The sequence below is a fragment of the Xyrauchen texanus genome, chromosome 1 (genome assembly GCF_025860055.1).
Source record: "Xyrauchen texanus isolate HMW12.3.18 chromosome 1, RBS_HiC_50CHRs, whole genome shotgun sequence".
NCBI classification, from domain to species: Eukaryota; Metazoa; Chordata; class Actinopteri; order Cypriniformes; family Catostomidae; genus Xyrauchen; species Xyrauchen texanus.
In genome coordinates, this window is record NC_068276.1 from 15,389,927 (window position 1) to 15,406,716 (window position 16,790).

The 16,790-nt window shown below is 35.9% G+C and overlaps 1 protein-coding gene across 1 annotated transcript; it reads left to right on the forward strand.

Moving 5' to 3' along the window:
* Positions 1-2,715: 2,715 nt before the first annotated feature.
* Positions 2,716-14,255, forward strand: LOC127644889 (sodium- and chloride-dependent glycine transporter 2-like). The gene is made up of 16 exons (XM_052128318.1): positions 2,716-2,731; positions 3,733-4,182; positions 5,161-5,308; positions 6,006-6,137; positions 6,279-6,452; positions 7,375-7,522; positions 7,612-7,744; positions 9,574-9,708; positions 9,841-9,944; positions 10,255-10,379; positions 11,161-11,273; positions 11,444-11,575; positions 11,944-12,043; positions 12,312-12,412; positions 12,743-12,910; positions 14,077-14,255. Exons 1-16 carry the CDS (start codon positions 2,729-2,731, stop codon positions 14,233-14,235), a joined length of 2,325 nt encoding a protein of 774 aa, XP_051984278.1. The 5' UTR covers positions 2,716-2,728; the 3' UTR covers positions 14,236-14,255.
* The last annotated feature ends 2,535 nt before the right edge of the window (positions 14,256-16,790 follow it).

Genomic DNA, 16,790 nt, shown 5'->3' on the forward strand with positions numbered 1-16,790 from the left:
TTTAAAGAGATATTAGAAATAAATGTATTTCTCATTTATTTCTGTTTTCTTTAGATTTTGTATTATAGTATATATTTTTTTTTAATTGTGTAACTTTATGTAGGCTTTAAATGTTAACACCACATTGCATTTTAAAAATGTGAGAGAAATCGTATTGATGCATCAAGCATGAAGTCTGAATCTGGTAGTGGACTACTTAAGGGAATATTCTGGGTTCAATACAAGTTCAGCTCAATCAACAGCATTTGTGTCAAAATGTTGATTACCACAAAAAATGTTGACGTCTCCTTAAAAAAAAAAAGTAGAAGAAAAATGTGAGGTTACAGTGTGGCACTTTCAATAGAAGTGAATGGGGCCAATTTTTGGAGGGGTTAAAGGCAGAAATGGGAAGCTTGTAATTTTATATAAGCACTTACATCATTTCATCTGTTGAAACTTGAGTATTATTTCATCTGTAAGGTTGTTTAAATTATTGTTTCTACTGTTGTTTTAGGGTTTATGGTGTTATGTCAACTTGGCAACAGTGTTGTAAATTGGCTATAACTTTACACAGAAAAGGTTAGTAAGTGATTTTATCACACTAAAGTCATGTTAACACACATATTGTTAAAGTGTTCTGGCTATACTTTTGAAACAGTGAGTTTTTTAACGTGCACGGACTGACCCCCATTCACTTCCATTGTAAGTGCCTCACTCCAACCCAGATTTTTGCTTTGCTTTTATTTTATTTATTTTTATTTATCTATTTATTTAGATATCAGTTAGACGAGTCAAAAGTATTATTTGCGGAAATCAACATTATACCACAAATGCTGGTGATTGAGCTTAACTTGTATTGAACCTGAAATATTCCTTTAATAAAGTTCAAGTCATACTTTCAATTACAAGCTAAGAAGGTCTCGTTCCGTTTTAGGACCTTTAATATTCCTTTATCGGACCTTATTGGGCACCGTTTTAGCGTTGTTTAACAACAAAACTAATAAGACTAACAACTTGAAAGGCTGAAACGGCGGCTATAGGCCTATAATTAACTATCTTGTTTAGAGAGAACTAATTTGCCAAGCAATATATTCCTTATCAGAACAAATGGCGCCCACTGTTCTGTGTTTTAAATGAAAATAGCCGAATACAAGCAATATATCCAACACAAGACACTGATTTTTAAATTGGACTAAACACCTGGAGAAATTTCTCTTTTCAGTAAATATTAAGCAGTTAGTTATAAACCACTTAATTCTTTCGTATAGTTAAGGAAGGCCCACCTTGTTTCTGTTTCTCTGCTGTAAAGAGTGGCGTATAAAGGTGACACGCCGAGAGCAGCAGAAATCAATGACAATTATTCTCTGTTGACAAAGAAATTAAACCTAGAGCGAAGAGTTAATTCAGCCGTATAGAGGCTTATCACAGGCGGCCGCAGATTTATGACGCTCACTGCAGCCGTGTGTGTGTAGTGCGATATCTCTGAGCGCACTAAAGATTGGATATAACAATTCACCAGCGTTCTAATATTACTTTAACTAGTCGGGCACGTAGAATTGCAATGCACTAGTAGCACTTTGTCATAGCTTTTATTAAAAAGGCATTAATAGCCTACAAATGGTGTGACGCTAACTGATCAGAAATTAAAGTATGCCTACATTAAAAAATAATCAATATTTGTGAAGGTTATTATCCATTATTAGCCTACCAATTATAATAATAATTTCTGAAAAATGTCATGTGCAATTCAGTGCTGCGCTATTAAAAACGGTAGGCTACTCGGTGCAGTATGGTTGCATTAAAGCTAAAAATAGAAAAATGCACCTTTGTCTTGCGGAGAAGTTTAACAAATGAGTAACTCCACTCGCCCACTTTCCACACTTGAGCAATGTGTGTGCCTGTGACGCATAAAGTACGTGGACGCATATCTTATAGGCGTATGGATAAGAGGGCGTCCGTGTGACGTGTGAACTATGCCATAGGCTATTACTGGAATACTATATATATATATATATATATATATATATATATATATATATATATATATATATATAAAAAATCTATAAACTTTTTGGGATGGTATTTCATTATCTTGCAGTCAACTATTATTTATTTATTTCTATTAATATTATTATTATTTCATATTTCAGTCATTAGGCCTATCATTCGAAGAAAAAAAAGCTTTTACACTGATCTATATATAATGTGTAGGCTAATTAAGTAACCTACAAGATGGGGAATTTATTTTGAAAGTATAAAAATGGGCTTATTGTTCAGTAACTTGCTTGTAAATCATGTTTGATGAAAAGTCATTAGATTTATCTCTGTAGAGATGTGCTAGGACGTGGTCAACTACGCAGTCCACTTTGATGCCTGCGTCTGCAGAATCTTCTCCTCTTCTCCCCTTCTGCGTCAGATGAACATCTTTACATAGTCCTGCGGGACAAGTTTATTAATCAGTCACGAGCCAGTCCGTCCCAAAACGTAGTCTCGCGCTGCCGTGTGTGTGTCACGAGCTCACGTCTTCGCTTGTTGCCCCTTTAAAAATCAGAAATCAGGGCCAATGATTTATCAAACCACTATTATCAAGAAAATGGCATTCGAAGGGTACCTTGCCATGCACTGACGCAAACCCGATCTTTCCCACGGAGATATAGAAAGCTTTGCACTTTGCGCAGCCAAATTCAGTCCGCCTGCAGTCTCTCCAGCTGTTTTCTGCTATTAACCCATATTTGTTGACTCTGCACAAATGGTGAGTAGAGCACATTCAGTACTTTACGCTTGGTGTCATTTTGCTCTCAAATGATTTAGAACAATCTAAAAATCATGGCGAAAAAAAAAAGAAAAAAAGTATTATTGAGAAGTCGCTATCCAGGGTGCTGAAAGTTTGTAGCAGGCTTTTAACTTTTTTCCAGGGGAGCTTTAGTTGCATTGCATACAACCACTTTCTATATATATATATATATATATATATATATATATATATATATAGCCTACATATGTGTGTGTGTGTAGGGAATTCGTTTTAGCTAGAACTATATTTTGTTTTGGTTGATTTTGTATCACGTTGTAACAATTTGAGAATAGTAGGCTGATAGCTGAGACAATATAGATGCAGTGAAACAGTGTATTTTTCATTGTCTTGTGTATAATTATAACCTAGCATATTTTAACACATCGCTGTCCCGTGTTCTCCTATGGTGCAGTGTAATTGTTGGTGTAATGTTGCATGTTGTCACCCGGGTTTTCATTGCACGCTTCTACCGGGACCGGTGCCTGCCGCAGGGGGAAAGAGCCTCGGCCGTACCCGGCAGCTTGTCTATTGCCCATAAAACCAGGGGATGTGCCGGGTTGAATGACAGGAAGGAAATGAGGCGTAAAATTAAAGAATCTTTCTCTAATGGTAAAAGCAAGAACCAAACAGCGACCAACCGTGAGCTGAAAATCAAAGAAGTGGAGCAGACATGTCCAGAAACGATCTTGGATATAGCTGAAACCCCGTTTCAGAAGTTAAAGTAGACTATGTTTGTTTGAATATATATATATATATATATATATGTATATGTATATGTATATATATGTGTGTGTGTGTCTGTGTGTGTATGTGTGTGTGTGTGTGTATTTATTTATTTATTTCTGCTGTGCTGCCTACTGGTACATTTGTGCCACTTAATAACTAAAGAATGACTGTAGTGTGAACAGGGCCACTATGCTGCTTGTTTCTAATTTGCATTTAACATTTTAACGTTCCAGGATATTGAAATGTTGAGACAGTCGTCAAACAGTATTCCGCCACAGCCGTCGGGGGGAGCGGTTGGAGCTACAATGAATAACAAACCTGAGAACGGCAACCCGGTGGCTCAGCCGCCGTCCACAAACGAGCGGAAAACTTTTTGTCCTCCGGAAAATAAACCGTGCGAAATGGAAGTCAATAAAGCCTATGGGACGTTTAAAAACGCCGCGCCTGTACCCACGTTTGCTCCCGTGAACTCTTCCGTGCGCAAGGATTCCGCTGGAAAAATGGATGGTTCGACTGCAACACACGATAAAGCCTCGTCGGACGTGATGTCTAAAAACCAAGGCGCTGAAAGGATCGCGGCGGAGCATAATAACGCCACCGGTGACTGGACCACTATGAGCCAGACCACCATCATACTGGGTACAGATGGCAACACATCTGTTCTGCCTGGCACGGTGACCGGGGTAAGTTGATACAAATGAACGTTTCAATTCCGGTGGAGTCAGCCAATCACCCCTGGGCGTTACGCTTTCAAACGGGGAGAGTCTTGAGCAAAAGCAGTAGCTGGCTCAATACAAATAAAAATTGCTTAATATATATACATATATTATAACCTAATATCAACTGACTTTTTTCTTTTTCTATTTTTTTTTTTAATTAATAGCATATAGGGTAATGATATCTGTTTGGTTCTGAATTATGTGCTTCTGGAGTTAAAACTGCAGACCTGTTTCTGTCATGTGTAATAAAAATGTCGACTCATATTTTAGCTTTAAAGTGCATTGGACAGTTAGGACATTGTTCTTTAGTCACTGAAAGTGAAACGTGAAACGAAATCTGTTTCCAGTCTTGAAAGATTTGAACCCATTTGGTCTTTCACTGATGGTGATTATTTCTGACAACACAGTAATTACGAAAGTTTTCACCATTAGGTCTGTAAGAGGATGTGGCAACTAGTCCATAGCTGTAACTCATCTGAATACATTAAACGTTGTAATTATTAGGATGATGCATTGTGATGGAAACAAAACTCCCAGATTATAGAAAATGTGCCTCTATGATTTGGTGACATTATGTTTATCGTGTGAAGTTAATTTAATTTAATTGCGAGGCTCATTGACCCCAGAGATTGGTTTCTGGTGGCTGGTTGCGTTGCAGGATAAAGTGTAACATAAGAATCCGCTTATGGTGCAATTCCCATTGGGACATTTCTTCCGAATTAAGGGAGATCCCTCTATTCCCATAGGCCACAAGAACATGACCAAAATATTGTCGGGTTAAAGTGTCGCCTATTTTTATTTTTTATACAAAAATAAATATGAATATCTCATGATGTTCCGTGATTGGACAATAGAAATGATTGTTAACACATCGTAAATAAATGCATCGATTAATTATATAATTAATTAACTAATTCTGAGTATCAAGGACTGTTCCCCCAGGATGACGATGATGATGAGGGAGGAGATGAAAATAAGGCCCGAGGAAACTGGTCCAACAAAATGGATTTTATTCTTTCCATGGTGGGATATGCCGTGGGATTGGGAAATGTGTGGAGATTCCCATATCTTGCTTTCCAGAATGGTGGAGGTGAGGGAGAAAAAAGAACAACTTTATCACAGAACACTGGAACTAAATCAAATGTTTATTTTCTTGACCAAATAAAACATTTTCAATGAGAAGCTTCAAAGTTGGAAATTCTTCTTATTATTTTTTTATGATAATTTTTTAGTAATACTCATATAGTCTATATAATTTAATTAAACACTGTTATTTGTTCTGTCATTATGTATTTATTTATTTACTGACAACTTTAAAATTCGTTTTATGATTGCGCTGGAGAGCATTGTATTATATGAATTGTAGGGACTATAATTAGCTTATTATTATTAGCTTTCGTTATTATTATATTATAAGTAGTTATTTTAAACAATATATATATATATATATATATATATATATATATATATATATATATATATATATATATATATATATATATATATATATATATATATATATATATATATACTATATTAGTTATTTTAAACACTAATATTATATATATATATATATATATATATATATATATATATATATATATATATATATATATATATATATATTTTTTTTTTTTTTTTTTTTTGTAGTAGGCCTAGGCTACATTTTTGAATTAGGTTAATTGTACGAAACTAGTAAACTTCGTAAAACTTTCTAGTGCACGTTTTCAACTGTTATGATGCGCAGCTTATGACTCTTTGAAAAGCAGCCGCTTTCTCTTTTGTAGGTGCGTTTTTGATACCTTACCTGATCATGTTATGCCTCGCCGGTATACCTATATTTTTGCTGGAGGTGTCTTTGGGTCAGTTCGCCAGTCAAGGACCGGTGTCAGTATGGAAAGCAATTCCGGCTCTACAAGGTACACTTGTTACTAGTCAGACTAGTGCTCAGTTGTAATGATGAGGCTAATGGTTATAATGTGTTTCCAGTTAAATGGTAATCGACCTTTCGCCTGCTTTAAGTGTAATTTTTATTATCTGATTTCATTTTGTTATTATAGGTTGCGGGATTGCCATGTTGATTATATCTGTCTTGATAGCCATATACTATAATATTATTATGTGCTGGACATTGTACTACCTGTTCGCTTCGTTGAAGGGCACACTGCCATGGGCCACGTGTAAAAATGAATGGAACACCATCGAGTGCAAAGACAAAGACATGCTGCTTTTGGGTAAGGATGAGCGTCTCTCTCTCTCTCTCTCAATCTCCCCCACCCCCTTTTCTAACTAAAATGCGCAATGCGCAACCTGTATTAACTCAATTTAGGTTATTCAGTGTGATCTCTCTATATTTAACTTAGTAAATAAACAATTTATTTTCATTACACCAAAAGTTCTCATTTGATGTCTTGACATTATTTACACTTACAGGAAATGTAATACGTGTTTATTATTAACCGAGAGCTTGCGTTCATGGTTAAAGTACATTTCGATGACTGTACCAGCATGAAGTAGGCTACAGAAATAATTTTTTTCTTTTTTTTTTTCGTTTCTATTTAGAGATATTGTGTCAAAGAAACACTTTAAAATAGTGAGGAAAAATGTGGTGTGAGCTTTGTTTAAATTCATTTAGTTTAAAAATCGATTTTCTTTATAAAAATGCAAAAAATGCAAAAAAAAAAAAAACGACCATGGTATATTTGCATAGGCTATGTGATTTAATTTTTGAAAATATTTACGTTTTAACACTTTTAAAAACGCTTTTTCCGATGTCGTGCTTTTAGTGAATTCAGCAGAAAATCTGCTTGCTTGACAAATTTACTGTAAGAGTTGGTGCAGTGCCGCAGTGAGATGCATTGCCACCCCGTGGCTGGATTGAGCAGCGCCACTAAATCAACACATGAAACAATGGCATAATGTATACAGTTTCAGGAATCAGCACTTGAAAAACCCACATTGATAAACAAATAATCTGATCTGAATATTGAGAAGAAGTGCATTGCCCAAACTGTATATGGTGGTAACTGCCCTTGTGTGCGTGTGATTAAAAAAAAAAAAAAAAAAAAAATGTATATGCTTTAGAATGTTTTGCAATCAGACAGACATGAAAAAAACAGACACATTTCAAGTTCTGTCATTTTTCCTTCTGGCCAGACTCCTGTATACTAAGGGACAGAAACATCACATCAATCAAGAACACTACATTCTGTTTATCTGCAAATGCTGTTGGGAATTTAAGTAAACTGTTGAATGTCACAGCGGATAACAAAACTTATGTCAGCCCAAGTGAGGAGTATTTCAAGTAAGTGTGCTTCTCTATATAAGTGTTAAGGGGTGATTTATATAATTTTACAGAACAATGAGATGGTAATCACTGTGCTTTCTTGACAGGTATAATGTGTTGCACATTTCCAAAGGTATTGAATACCCAGGGGACATCCGTTGGCCCTTGGCAGCATGCCTTTTTCTGGCTTGGCTTATTGTCTATGCCTCTTTGGCTAAAGGGATCAAGTCCTCAGGGAAGGTAAGAAGAAGGTTGACTTTTCCTCCCTCCACTTTGTGGTAACCCGATTAAGAGCCTTTGTTGAGCCTCATATAATGCAAAGTTAATTACCCCCTTGTGGTATGTCAATCCCAGTCAATCGCCCTCTTCAAAGTAATCAACCAATGCTGAGTTCTCTCTTTGGGTGTATTTGAGCAGATTTGTAATGCTTAGACACTATGTGTGGAATGTAAATGTAGTAGGTGCAATGTTAAAATGTATTTGTAAAAAGATCTAAGGCTTCGTTTTCTACGATTTTAAGTTTAATGCGGAAGGGTATCAGTTCTGAGCCATTATAATCACCACAAGAAATGGCAAAAATAGTGACCGTTTTAAAAACAACTTTCCTGAATATATATATATATATATATATATAATATACACCCCCATCTGCTACTGATTGAAAAAAAGACAGTCCAACCCCCAGACTTATGCTATTGGTTTAGAATGCTCCTACAAACACAGCAATGTTTCATAGTCACAGTGTCAAATGTCACTCACACTTTTTCAGCTTACGAATGGCTTACTTGTTGCTTGCTATGCATATTAAAGAAATATTTCACCCAAAAATGAAAATTCTCTCATCATTTACTCACCCTCATGCCATCTCAGATGTGTGACTTTCTTTCCTCTGCAAAACACAAACATAATTTGGAAATAATATTTCAGCTCTGTTGGTCCTCACAATGCTATTGAATGGTGATTAGAACTTTTAAGACCCAAAAGGCAGCAAAAAGTAATCCATAAGACTCCAGTGGTTAAATCCATATCTTCTGAAGTGATATATTAAGTGTGGGTGAGAAACCGCTACATTTTTAAGTAATTTTTAACTGTAAATCTACACTTTCACTTTCACTTCCACATTCTGGCCACAAGTGACTTTCACATTTAGCCACCTACTAGTTAGGGCTGGTCAAAGGTGGAGATTGATAGTAAATAAAGGATATAAATATTGATCTATTTCTCACCTGTACCTATCATTTTGCTTCAGAAGACATGGATTTATCCACTGGAGTAATTGGAATTACTTCTATGCCTCGTTCAAGTCATTTTTGGACCTTCTGAGTTCTTCTGATTCTGCTGAATTGTGAGGACCAACAGATATGAGATATTCTTCTAAAAATCTTTGTTTGTGTTCTGCAGAAGAAAGAGAGTCATACACATCTGGGATGGCATGAGGGTGAGTATATGATGATAATTTTAATTTTTGGGTGAACTATCCATTTAAGATAAGATAACACATTTTAACCTTGATATAATACACACATCAGCTCTAAAAAAATAAATAAAAAAAAAGTACATTATGGCCATTAAAATTAATGTTAAAAATCTTAATTGAGGAAAACATTCTCAGATTGTACTTAATTATTTTTTTAGACTGTAATTTTTTAATGTTTATTTTTTCCAAGTGTTTTGGTTAATCCTGTATAAGCTTACATGTACATGTACTGTATGATCACGATTTTCATTTGCACAGTCCTTAGACAGATTCCCTTCTTAAACAAATGGATAGTCACTAAACATTTATGACATTATAATAATTTGTCATGAACCGGCCCGTTAAAAAAAGTACAAAGACTATAAGGAAGTACTGTAGCAATTAAGTAATAGTACCAATTTCACACAGTAAATATGTGTCTGATTTGGCTTTGTACATGTTAGATGGTATAATAATGCTTTCCAAGTCTGTAGCCAAACAAGTTCCTTTGCCACCCTTTGGAAAAAGATTTAGGGGACCAAAAAAAACATTGTCTGTTTATGTTTGTTGGATTTTTGTACTTATTTTGTTCTGATGTGCACTTTGCTCTCAGGTGGTGTATTTCACTGCCACTTTCCCCTATGTGGTTTTGGTCATTCTGTTGATCAGAGGGGTCACTCTGCCTGGTGCCGGCTCTGGTATACTTTATTTCATAACACCCAAATGGGAAAAACTCAATGATGCCAAGGTAATAGAAATACTGTACATATTGTATGTGAGTTGTTATATTTGGTGGAAAACAGTTTTCTATCCTCCAGATTCAGTATTTCTTCATTTGTGTATCTATCTGTTTTCTTTTTCTCTTTCACATTATTCCTAGGTGTGGAAGGATGCTGCTACACAGATTTTCTTCTCTCTTTCTGCAGCATGGGGTGGTCTTATAACCTTGTCATCCTACAATAAGTTCCATAACAACTGCTATAGGTAACCAGCACTGTCACTTCCTGTATAGTTTCAAGAAGTTACATGTTGTACTATGAATTTACTCTGAACTGACACAGAATCTTTAGAATATACTGATTTGGTTTAGTTGTGGGATCACCCCAAATCTCAGTGTAATGAAAATACAAAAATGTAAAAACTAGTCTTATTTTGTCATTTATATTTTTATGATTATTTTAACACTATTAGTCCAGAATGAGTGCAAGAGATTATATTTTTTTGAGTTATTATTATTGTTATTATTATATAAAATCATATTATGTGCTCTGTTTCTTGTCTTTTCACTTTGCAGGGATACTCTCATTGTAACGTGTACTAACAGTGCCACCAGTATTTTTGCTGGTTTTGTAATTTTTTCAGTTATTGGTTTCATGGCTCATGAGCTCAAAGTCCCAATTGAGAGAGTAGCAGATGAAGGTATGTGCACGTGTGTGTGTGTGTGTGTGTGTGTGTGTGTGTGTGTGTGTGTGTGATCGTGCATGTGTCTTTGTGTATGTGTTTTTGTAGCTAGTAGTTTGCTAAACAATTTCCTGGAGTGGTGGTGGCGTAGTGGGATAAGGCACATAACTGGTAATCAGAAGGTTGCTGGTTCAACCCCCACAGCCACCACCTTGAGCAAAACACTTAACTCCAGGTTGCTCCAGGGAGATTGTCCCTGTAATAAGTGCACTGTAAGTCACTTTGGATAAAAGCCTCTGCCAAATGCATAAATGTAAATGTAATGACCATGTATGGTGTATTGGTTGTTTGGGGACGTCATGCTGTATTGTGAATATAGTGACCACTAAAGAGTGTTATTAGAACCTCTTCTTCCAAGACTGCGTTTATGGCACTGACAGCCTTTTTGCTCTTATAAAACGGTTACTGCCCAATAATAAAATCTTAATATATTTGGGAAACACATTTTCATTGAAATGTTATTTTATCAACTAGAAATTTCATGATTTCCCATCCTTTCTCTGGAAATATAATCCCTGTCATGTAACTAAACTGAATTTGTAGCTTCTGTGGGTGCTGTGCAGTGATTAAAAACAGTAGCAAGGTGAACATGTGTTTAGTGCCATAGTTGATGCTATATTGTGTGTATATTTTAGTGTGGCTGTATTGACATATTAGCATCTAAGACCAGAATGATCTGCTTTATAAATCACATTGTCACATGGATATTGTTTGTCTGTAAATATCTTCTTTTTTTTAGGACCGGGAATTGCATTTGTGGTGTACCCAGAGGCGCTGACTAGGCTGCCCTTATCACCATTCTGGGCCATCATCTTCTTCCTCATGCTGCTCACACTTGGTCTGGATACTATGGTAAGGGCACTGGTGTGATTATTTAAGTATGATTGAAATGTAAAGTTCTATTTTCCATTCATCTACAGTCTTTAGTTCTTGTTTTTACATGATGGCATAATTAACTGAATAAATAACAATTAAAACATAACTAAATCATAATATTGTGGACACTTTCCCTTCCACTCCAGTTTGCCACCATTGAAACTATAGTGACCTCTGTTTCTGATGAATTCCCCAATTACCTGCGAAAGCACAAGCCTCAGTTCACTTTGGTTTGCTGTCTGTGTTTTTTTTTCCTGGGATTTCCCATGATCACTGAGGTAAGACATTACCCTTATTTCCAGTTACACCATGAATAAATGAATGAATTGTAACTGTTTTAAAGTTATAGCACTTCTTCAATTAAAGGGGCTATCTGGAAAACAATAAAAAACAAACATACCAACAATAAAATGAGTAAATATGTTTTTAACAGGTAAAGAGATAAATAACAGCTTCAGGCTCCAATTGCCAGTATTTGTTTTGTTTTGAGGACTTGTTACCAAATACGCAGAGCTAAGCTCGTAGATATAATGTATTTTCAGCAGATTTTAGGGCATGCTCGCATAATGGTATACTTGGCTGATAATTTTGTTTGTGATGATGTTTACTTTATTATAAGCGCTTGTGTGTGTGCTTTCACCTACAGAGTGGAATGTATATGCTTCAGCTGGTCGACACATTTGCAGCCTCTTACTCTCTCGTCATCATTGCAATATTTGAACTGATTGGCGTCTCGTACATTTATGGTGAGTTTTTCTTGCTGTAAGTTAATTTTACATCCCCAGGCTCCAGTAGTGCACACCAATTAGAATAGTAAAAAGCACAAATTATTAAAACAACAACAACAACATCATGTACACAGAACGTATATGCAAGCAGCAATGAGTATGGGCCAGGCTCATTTTCACATTTCAGAATTTTCTTTCTTTCTTTCTTTCTTTCTCTCTCTCTCTCTCTCTCTCTCTCTCTCTCTCTCTCTCTCTCTCTCTCTCTCTCTCTCTCTCTGTGGTACAGGTCTGAAACGATTCTGTGAGGACATTGAAATGATGATTGGGTTCCAGCCTAACATGTTTTGGAGAGTCTGCTGGGCCTTTGTCACACCAACCATTCTTACAGTATGTCTACCTTAAACATAACAGACTGTATGTTTATACACAATCTTAATTCCGTACTGTATATACCTGAAAGGGGGACCAACTAAATATTTTTCCTGACTGTCTTCAGAGCAGACAGTTCAGTTCTAATTCATACAGAGAAGGTCTCACAGGGGTTTTATAGGGCCACTCCTGCAGATGCCAGTGACACACATCCAATAACATTGCATGGCGAGACAAATAACACATGAGGCCCAGAAGGACACCGTAATACATAATTGCGATTACTATTGGTTAGTGATAACTCTTTCGCTCTCTCGCTCTCTCTTCTCTCTCTCTCTCTCACTCTAGTTTATTTTGGGACTTAGTCTCTACCAGTGGAAGGTGATGACATATGAGGATTACACTTATCCAACATGGTCCATGGTACTTGGCTGGCTTATGGTCATCTGCTCTGTTATATGGATTCCAATCATGTTTGTTATCAAGATGCACCTTGCACCTGGATCTTTCGTTGAGGTAAGGGAGAAATAGATGCGTTATTTCCTCTTCTAGAGTCACTGAAAAACATTGATAATCATTAAATGTGTAGCTGACAAGAAATACTTTTGGAAAGTTGACTGTGCTGTGGTATAACATGCTTTACTCCATCCAAAAATATTTTAAACAACATTTTGCTAATACTTTCACAATTATTGTGCAGTTTTCATTATGTGGTTTTCATTATGCAGTTAAAAAAAAGAAAATAATTTACCACAAAGTAGGACCATTTAACATGAACTAGTGACAGCAAAAAGGTGATTTAAACATGGTGAAAACTTCACCAATAGTTTACCTAAAATATTTAATTCTGTCATTATTTACTACCCGTTATGACGCTCCAAACCCGTATAACTTCCTTTCTTCTGTGGAACACAAAAGGTGATTTTGAAAAAGTATTCACAGTTTATTTGCCATATAATGCATGTGAATAGTAACTCTGATCTGTCAAGCTCAAAAAGAAAAAAAAAAAGAAAAGAAAAGCGGGAATCGAACCGGGGTTTCAATTCGAGAAAAACACATCCAAAGCATCTTTACACACCAAGCCATTGAAGCGACACTTGGGGATGCAGTTTTTCTTTAATTTCAGTGTTTCCACCAGACTGCAGTATTTGTGTACAAATAGCTGCGCTGTGTGGCAGGTCACTTTGTATTTTGTAATACCCTTTGTAATACCCCTTCATCTTTCTCTTTAATCTTGTTTCAACAAGCTGAAGCCTGGAGCCAGTAATGCTTCCTTATTTTGCGCTGTGTTTACCACTGGAATGCGTGGCGCAAGTGCAGAGTGAGCTTAATCGCATAGTGCTGTTTCCGTCTTTTGCAGCTTCCACAGAAGAAAGAAAGTTAATTAAAAAGAAACAGTCACTAGTCACAACACCTTAAACACACACTTTCCCTTATAGAGTCATAAATTGGAATCTAAAATCTTAATATCGATGAAGCGTCAACAACCAATTATCAACAAGAGTATAGAAAATATAATTCACACAAATATATTATGCGAACAAAGTTATGCATCAAAGGGATAATTTTATTAAGAATAAAAAAGTATATTTTTTCCATTAAAATCAATAAATATCCAGGATGTAAACCAAGCACAAGCTAAGGAATTATATTTTAATACCCTTTAATCTTTCTCTCTCCAGCGCTTGAAGTTAGTGTGCTCCCCTCAGCCTGACTGGGGTCCATTCTTGATGAAACACCGCGGAGAACGCTACATGAACATGATTGACCCACTGGGCACCAACTCCCTTGGCCTCAAACTCCCCCCCAAAGATTTCCAACTTTCAACCAAATATCAGTAATCTTCCTCACATCCCAGTGAGAGCAACATTTCCCCAGGCCTCTGAGGGTGAGACCTGCACTCACATCAAACTCTTCCCCTTCTGTTCTCTTTCAGCCATATTCCCCCTCTTCTGACACTTTTAGAGGGGTCTTTCAGGTGAAAAGCACAGACAGCAACCTATGATTTTGTTGTTGATTTTTTTTTTCCTGAAAAGAATTTCATAGTCAGTCTAAGAGTGTGGTCTTTAAAGCACATTGTCATATACTTCGGATCCCAGAGGAAACTTTTTACAAAGCAAGTGTTTCTCAGAGGCAATATGAGGATGCAGTTACAGCTGTTGAGGCCATATTTGACTGATTATGCATCAAGCAGTGTTTGTTTTTTAATATTTTTTCATTAATATATACAAAATGACTGCTGATGACTGCTAAAAAACAATTGAAGGGGAGACTAACCTTTATATTTCTTGTCTATTTGCTTGTCATCTTGTCCTAAATGTAACAACATAAATGAGATAAACTGCTGAATAGTGCACAGTGAACTCTAAATCTTTACTGGCATCGTAATCTCGCTCTCTGTTTGTGTCCACTTATAGCCGTACCTTGTGCCTCAGACTTCCTCTATTTATAAACTACTGCATAGTATAGTGCTAATTCAACCAATCATACTATATAGTGGAGAGAAGTAAGCACATTTCAGTCTCTTAATTATAAGCTATTCTACTCTTTCTAACTATTTGCTAATCTTTCCAAAATATCACTGCGATATTATAGACGCCAAACTTTACATAATGTAGGTCCCAGTAGTATTCGCACAGTAGATCCATCCCATTCTACAGTGAAGTCTTGAAAATGCAGCCATGCAAAACTGTAATAATACCTTTCAATGTTGTTTAGAATAGTATTCAACGGCCAACTAGCAGTTATGTATGTAAACTAATATTTAGAGTATGTTTTCAAGTATGTGTTGTGATCTGTTCATAGACGTTGCGAATCCTCCTATTCTTATGCAGTACACAGTTATAGTAGAGTACACAAATATTTGAAGACAGGAAGTGTGGTATGTGTGGCAAACAAATCGTTTCGTAAGAAGGGAGTGCTTCATGAAAAGTGCATATTTTAGAAACTGCTACTACGTTATATGTGTTAATACACTGTGCTAGTGTAGTTGCACCTTTAAAATATTTTAACATTTGCTTGCAAAGAATACAAAGATTAGAAAAAGGGACCTTTCTTCATCTGAAATCCTGTGATAGATGTTTGAGGACCATGCTCCTTTTCTTCCATCTCTGTTTATCCGTTATCCTTCATGAAACAGGGTCTCAGGTACTACTCAGTTTCATCAACCGTATTAGTTGTTGGATTAGAGTTAAACAAGTTTGTGGAAGCTTCATATTTCTTTGTGGTGTAATATATACAGTATATAGACAATGTCCCAATAAGATATGTATAAGTGCAAATAATACCCTTATCCCGTGCTGTGACAGTTTTTTTTGTTTTTTATTATTATTTTGGGCATTAAGATTTGATTTCACAATAAGCGTCCTGTTCTTTTACAAGTTATTTCACAACCGTAAATATGGTTGCAGATCGATGCTCATGAAATTTTCACTGCAAAAAAAAAAACTATTCTTACGTTTTCTTAAGTTCTTTTTTTGTCTTGTTTTCCAGTAAAATTATCTAAAAACTAAAATGTACAATTATATAAATTTTCTAGACAAGTAATATCGCAAAATAGAGTTTGTGTTGTTTTCAGGGAAATCTAACACATTTTTGTGATGTTTCTGTTTAGAACAAGAAATAACTATTTGCCTGTGGGATAAGAAAATGAATCATAATTCAAAAAGAAAGCAAGTTTGTATTTTTTCTTAGCCCATTGGCAGGTTCTTTTTTCTTTCATGTTTTAAGCATACATTTTTATGACAAAGTTCAGTCATGGAACTCCATGTGGCACAATCTGATTGGCTCGCTCATACATGACATGTTAAGCCAATTGGCTCTCCAATTGGTGTGAGCTGATTTGTCCTCTGACCTGTTATCAGTTAGCCGATCACTTGAGTCTCTCTCTTTGAATAACATTTAAATAGATCTGGTTCACAGATAAGCTGGTTTCTTTGCAGCCCACTGCAAGAGTTTTTCTCTGAAAACCACCTCCACCTCAGCTCCAACCCTGTCTAGATCTGCAACAGGGGGATTCGTTGTAATGTCTATTTATGCAGCAGCATGCAATACATGCTCTTTGCATCATGTCTTGCATTTGTCTATATATGCAGCAGCAGCAGCATCTCCACATGCTAACATAGAAAAGAATGTGTATTTTCTAACAGTAGCAAGTCTCTGTACTTGCTCTGCAGGAGCAGCAGCAGTGTAGCGGGCCTAGTCCACCAAGACTAATATCCTATCAATGTCATACCCACATTAACATGCTAGATCTTTCCGAGAGTTGGCAAGATCAAATTAAATTCTGTCATATTTTTAAAAAAACAAGATTTAATATCTTGTGCCATTTTGCTTGTTAAGTAAATAGATCATGGTTTATGAATATTTAAATAGTTTAGTGAAAGACAAGACAAAA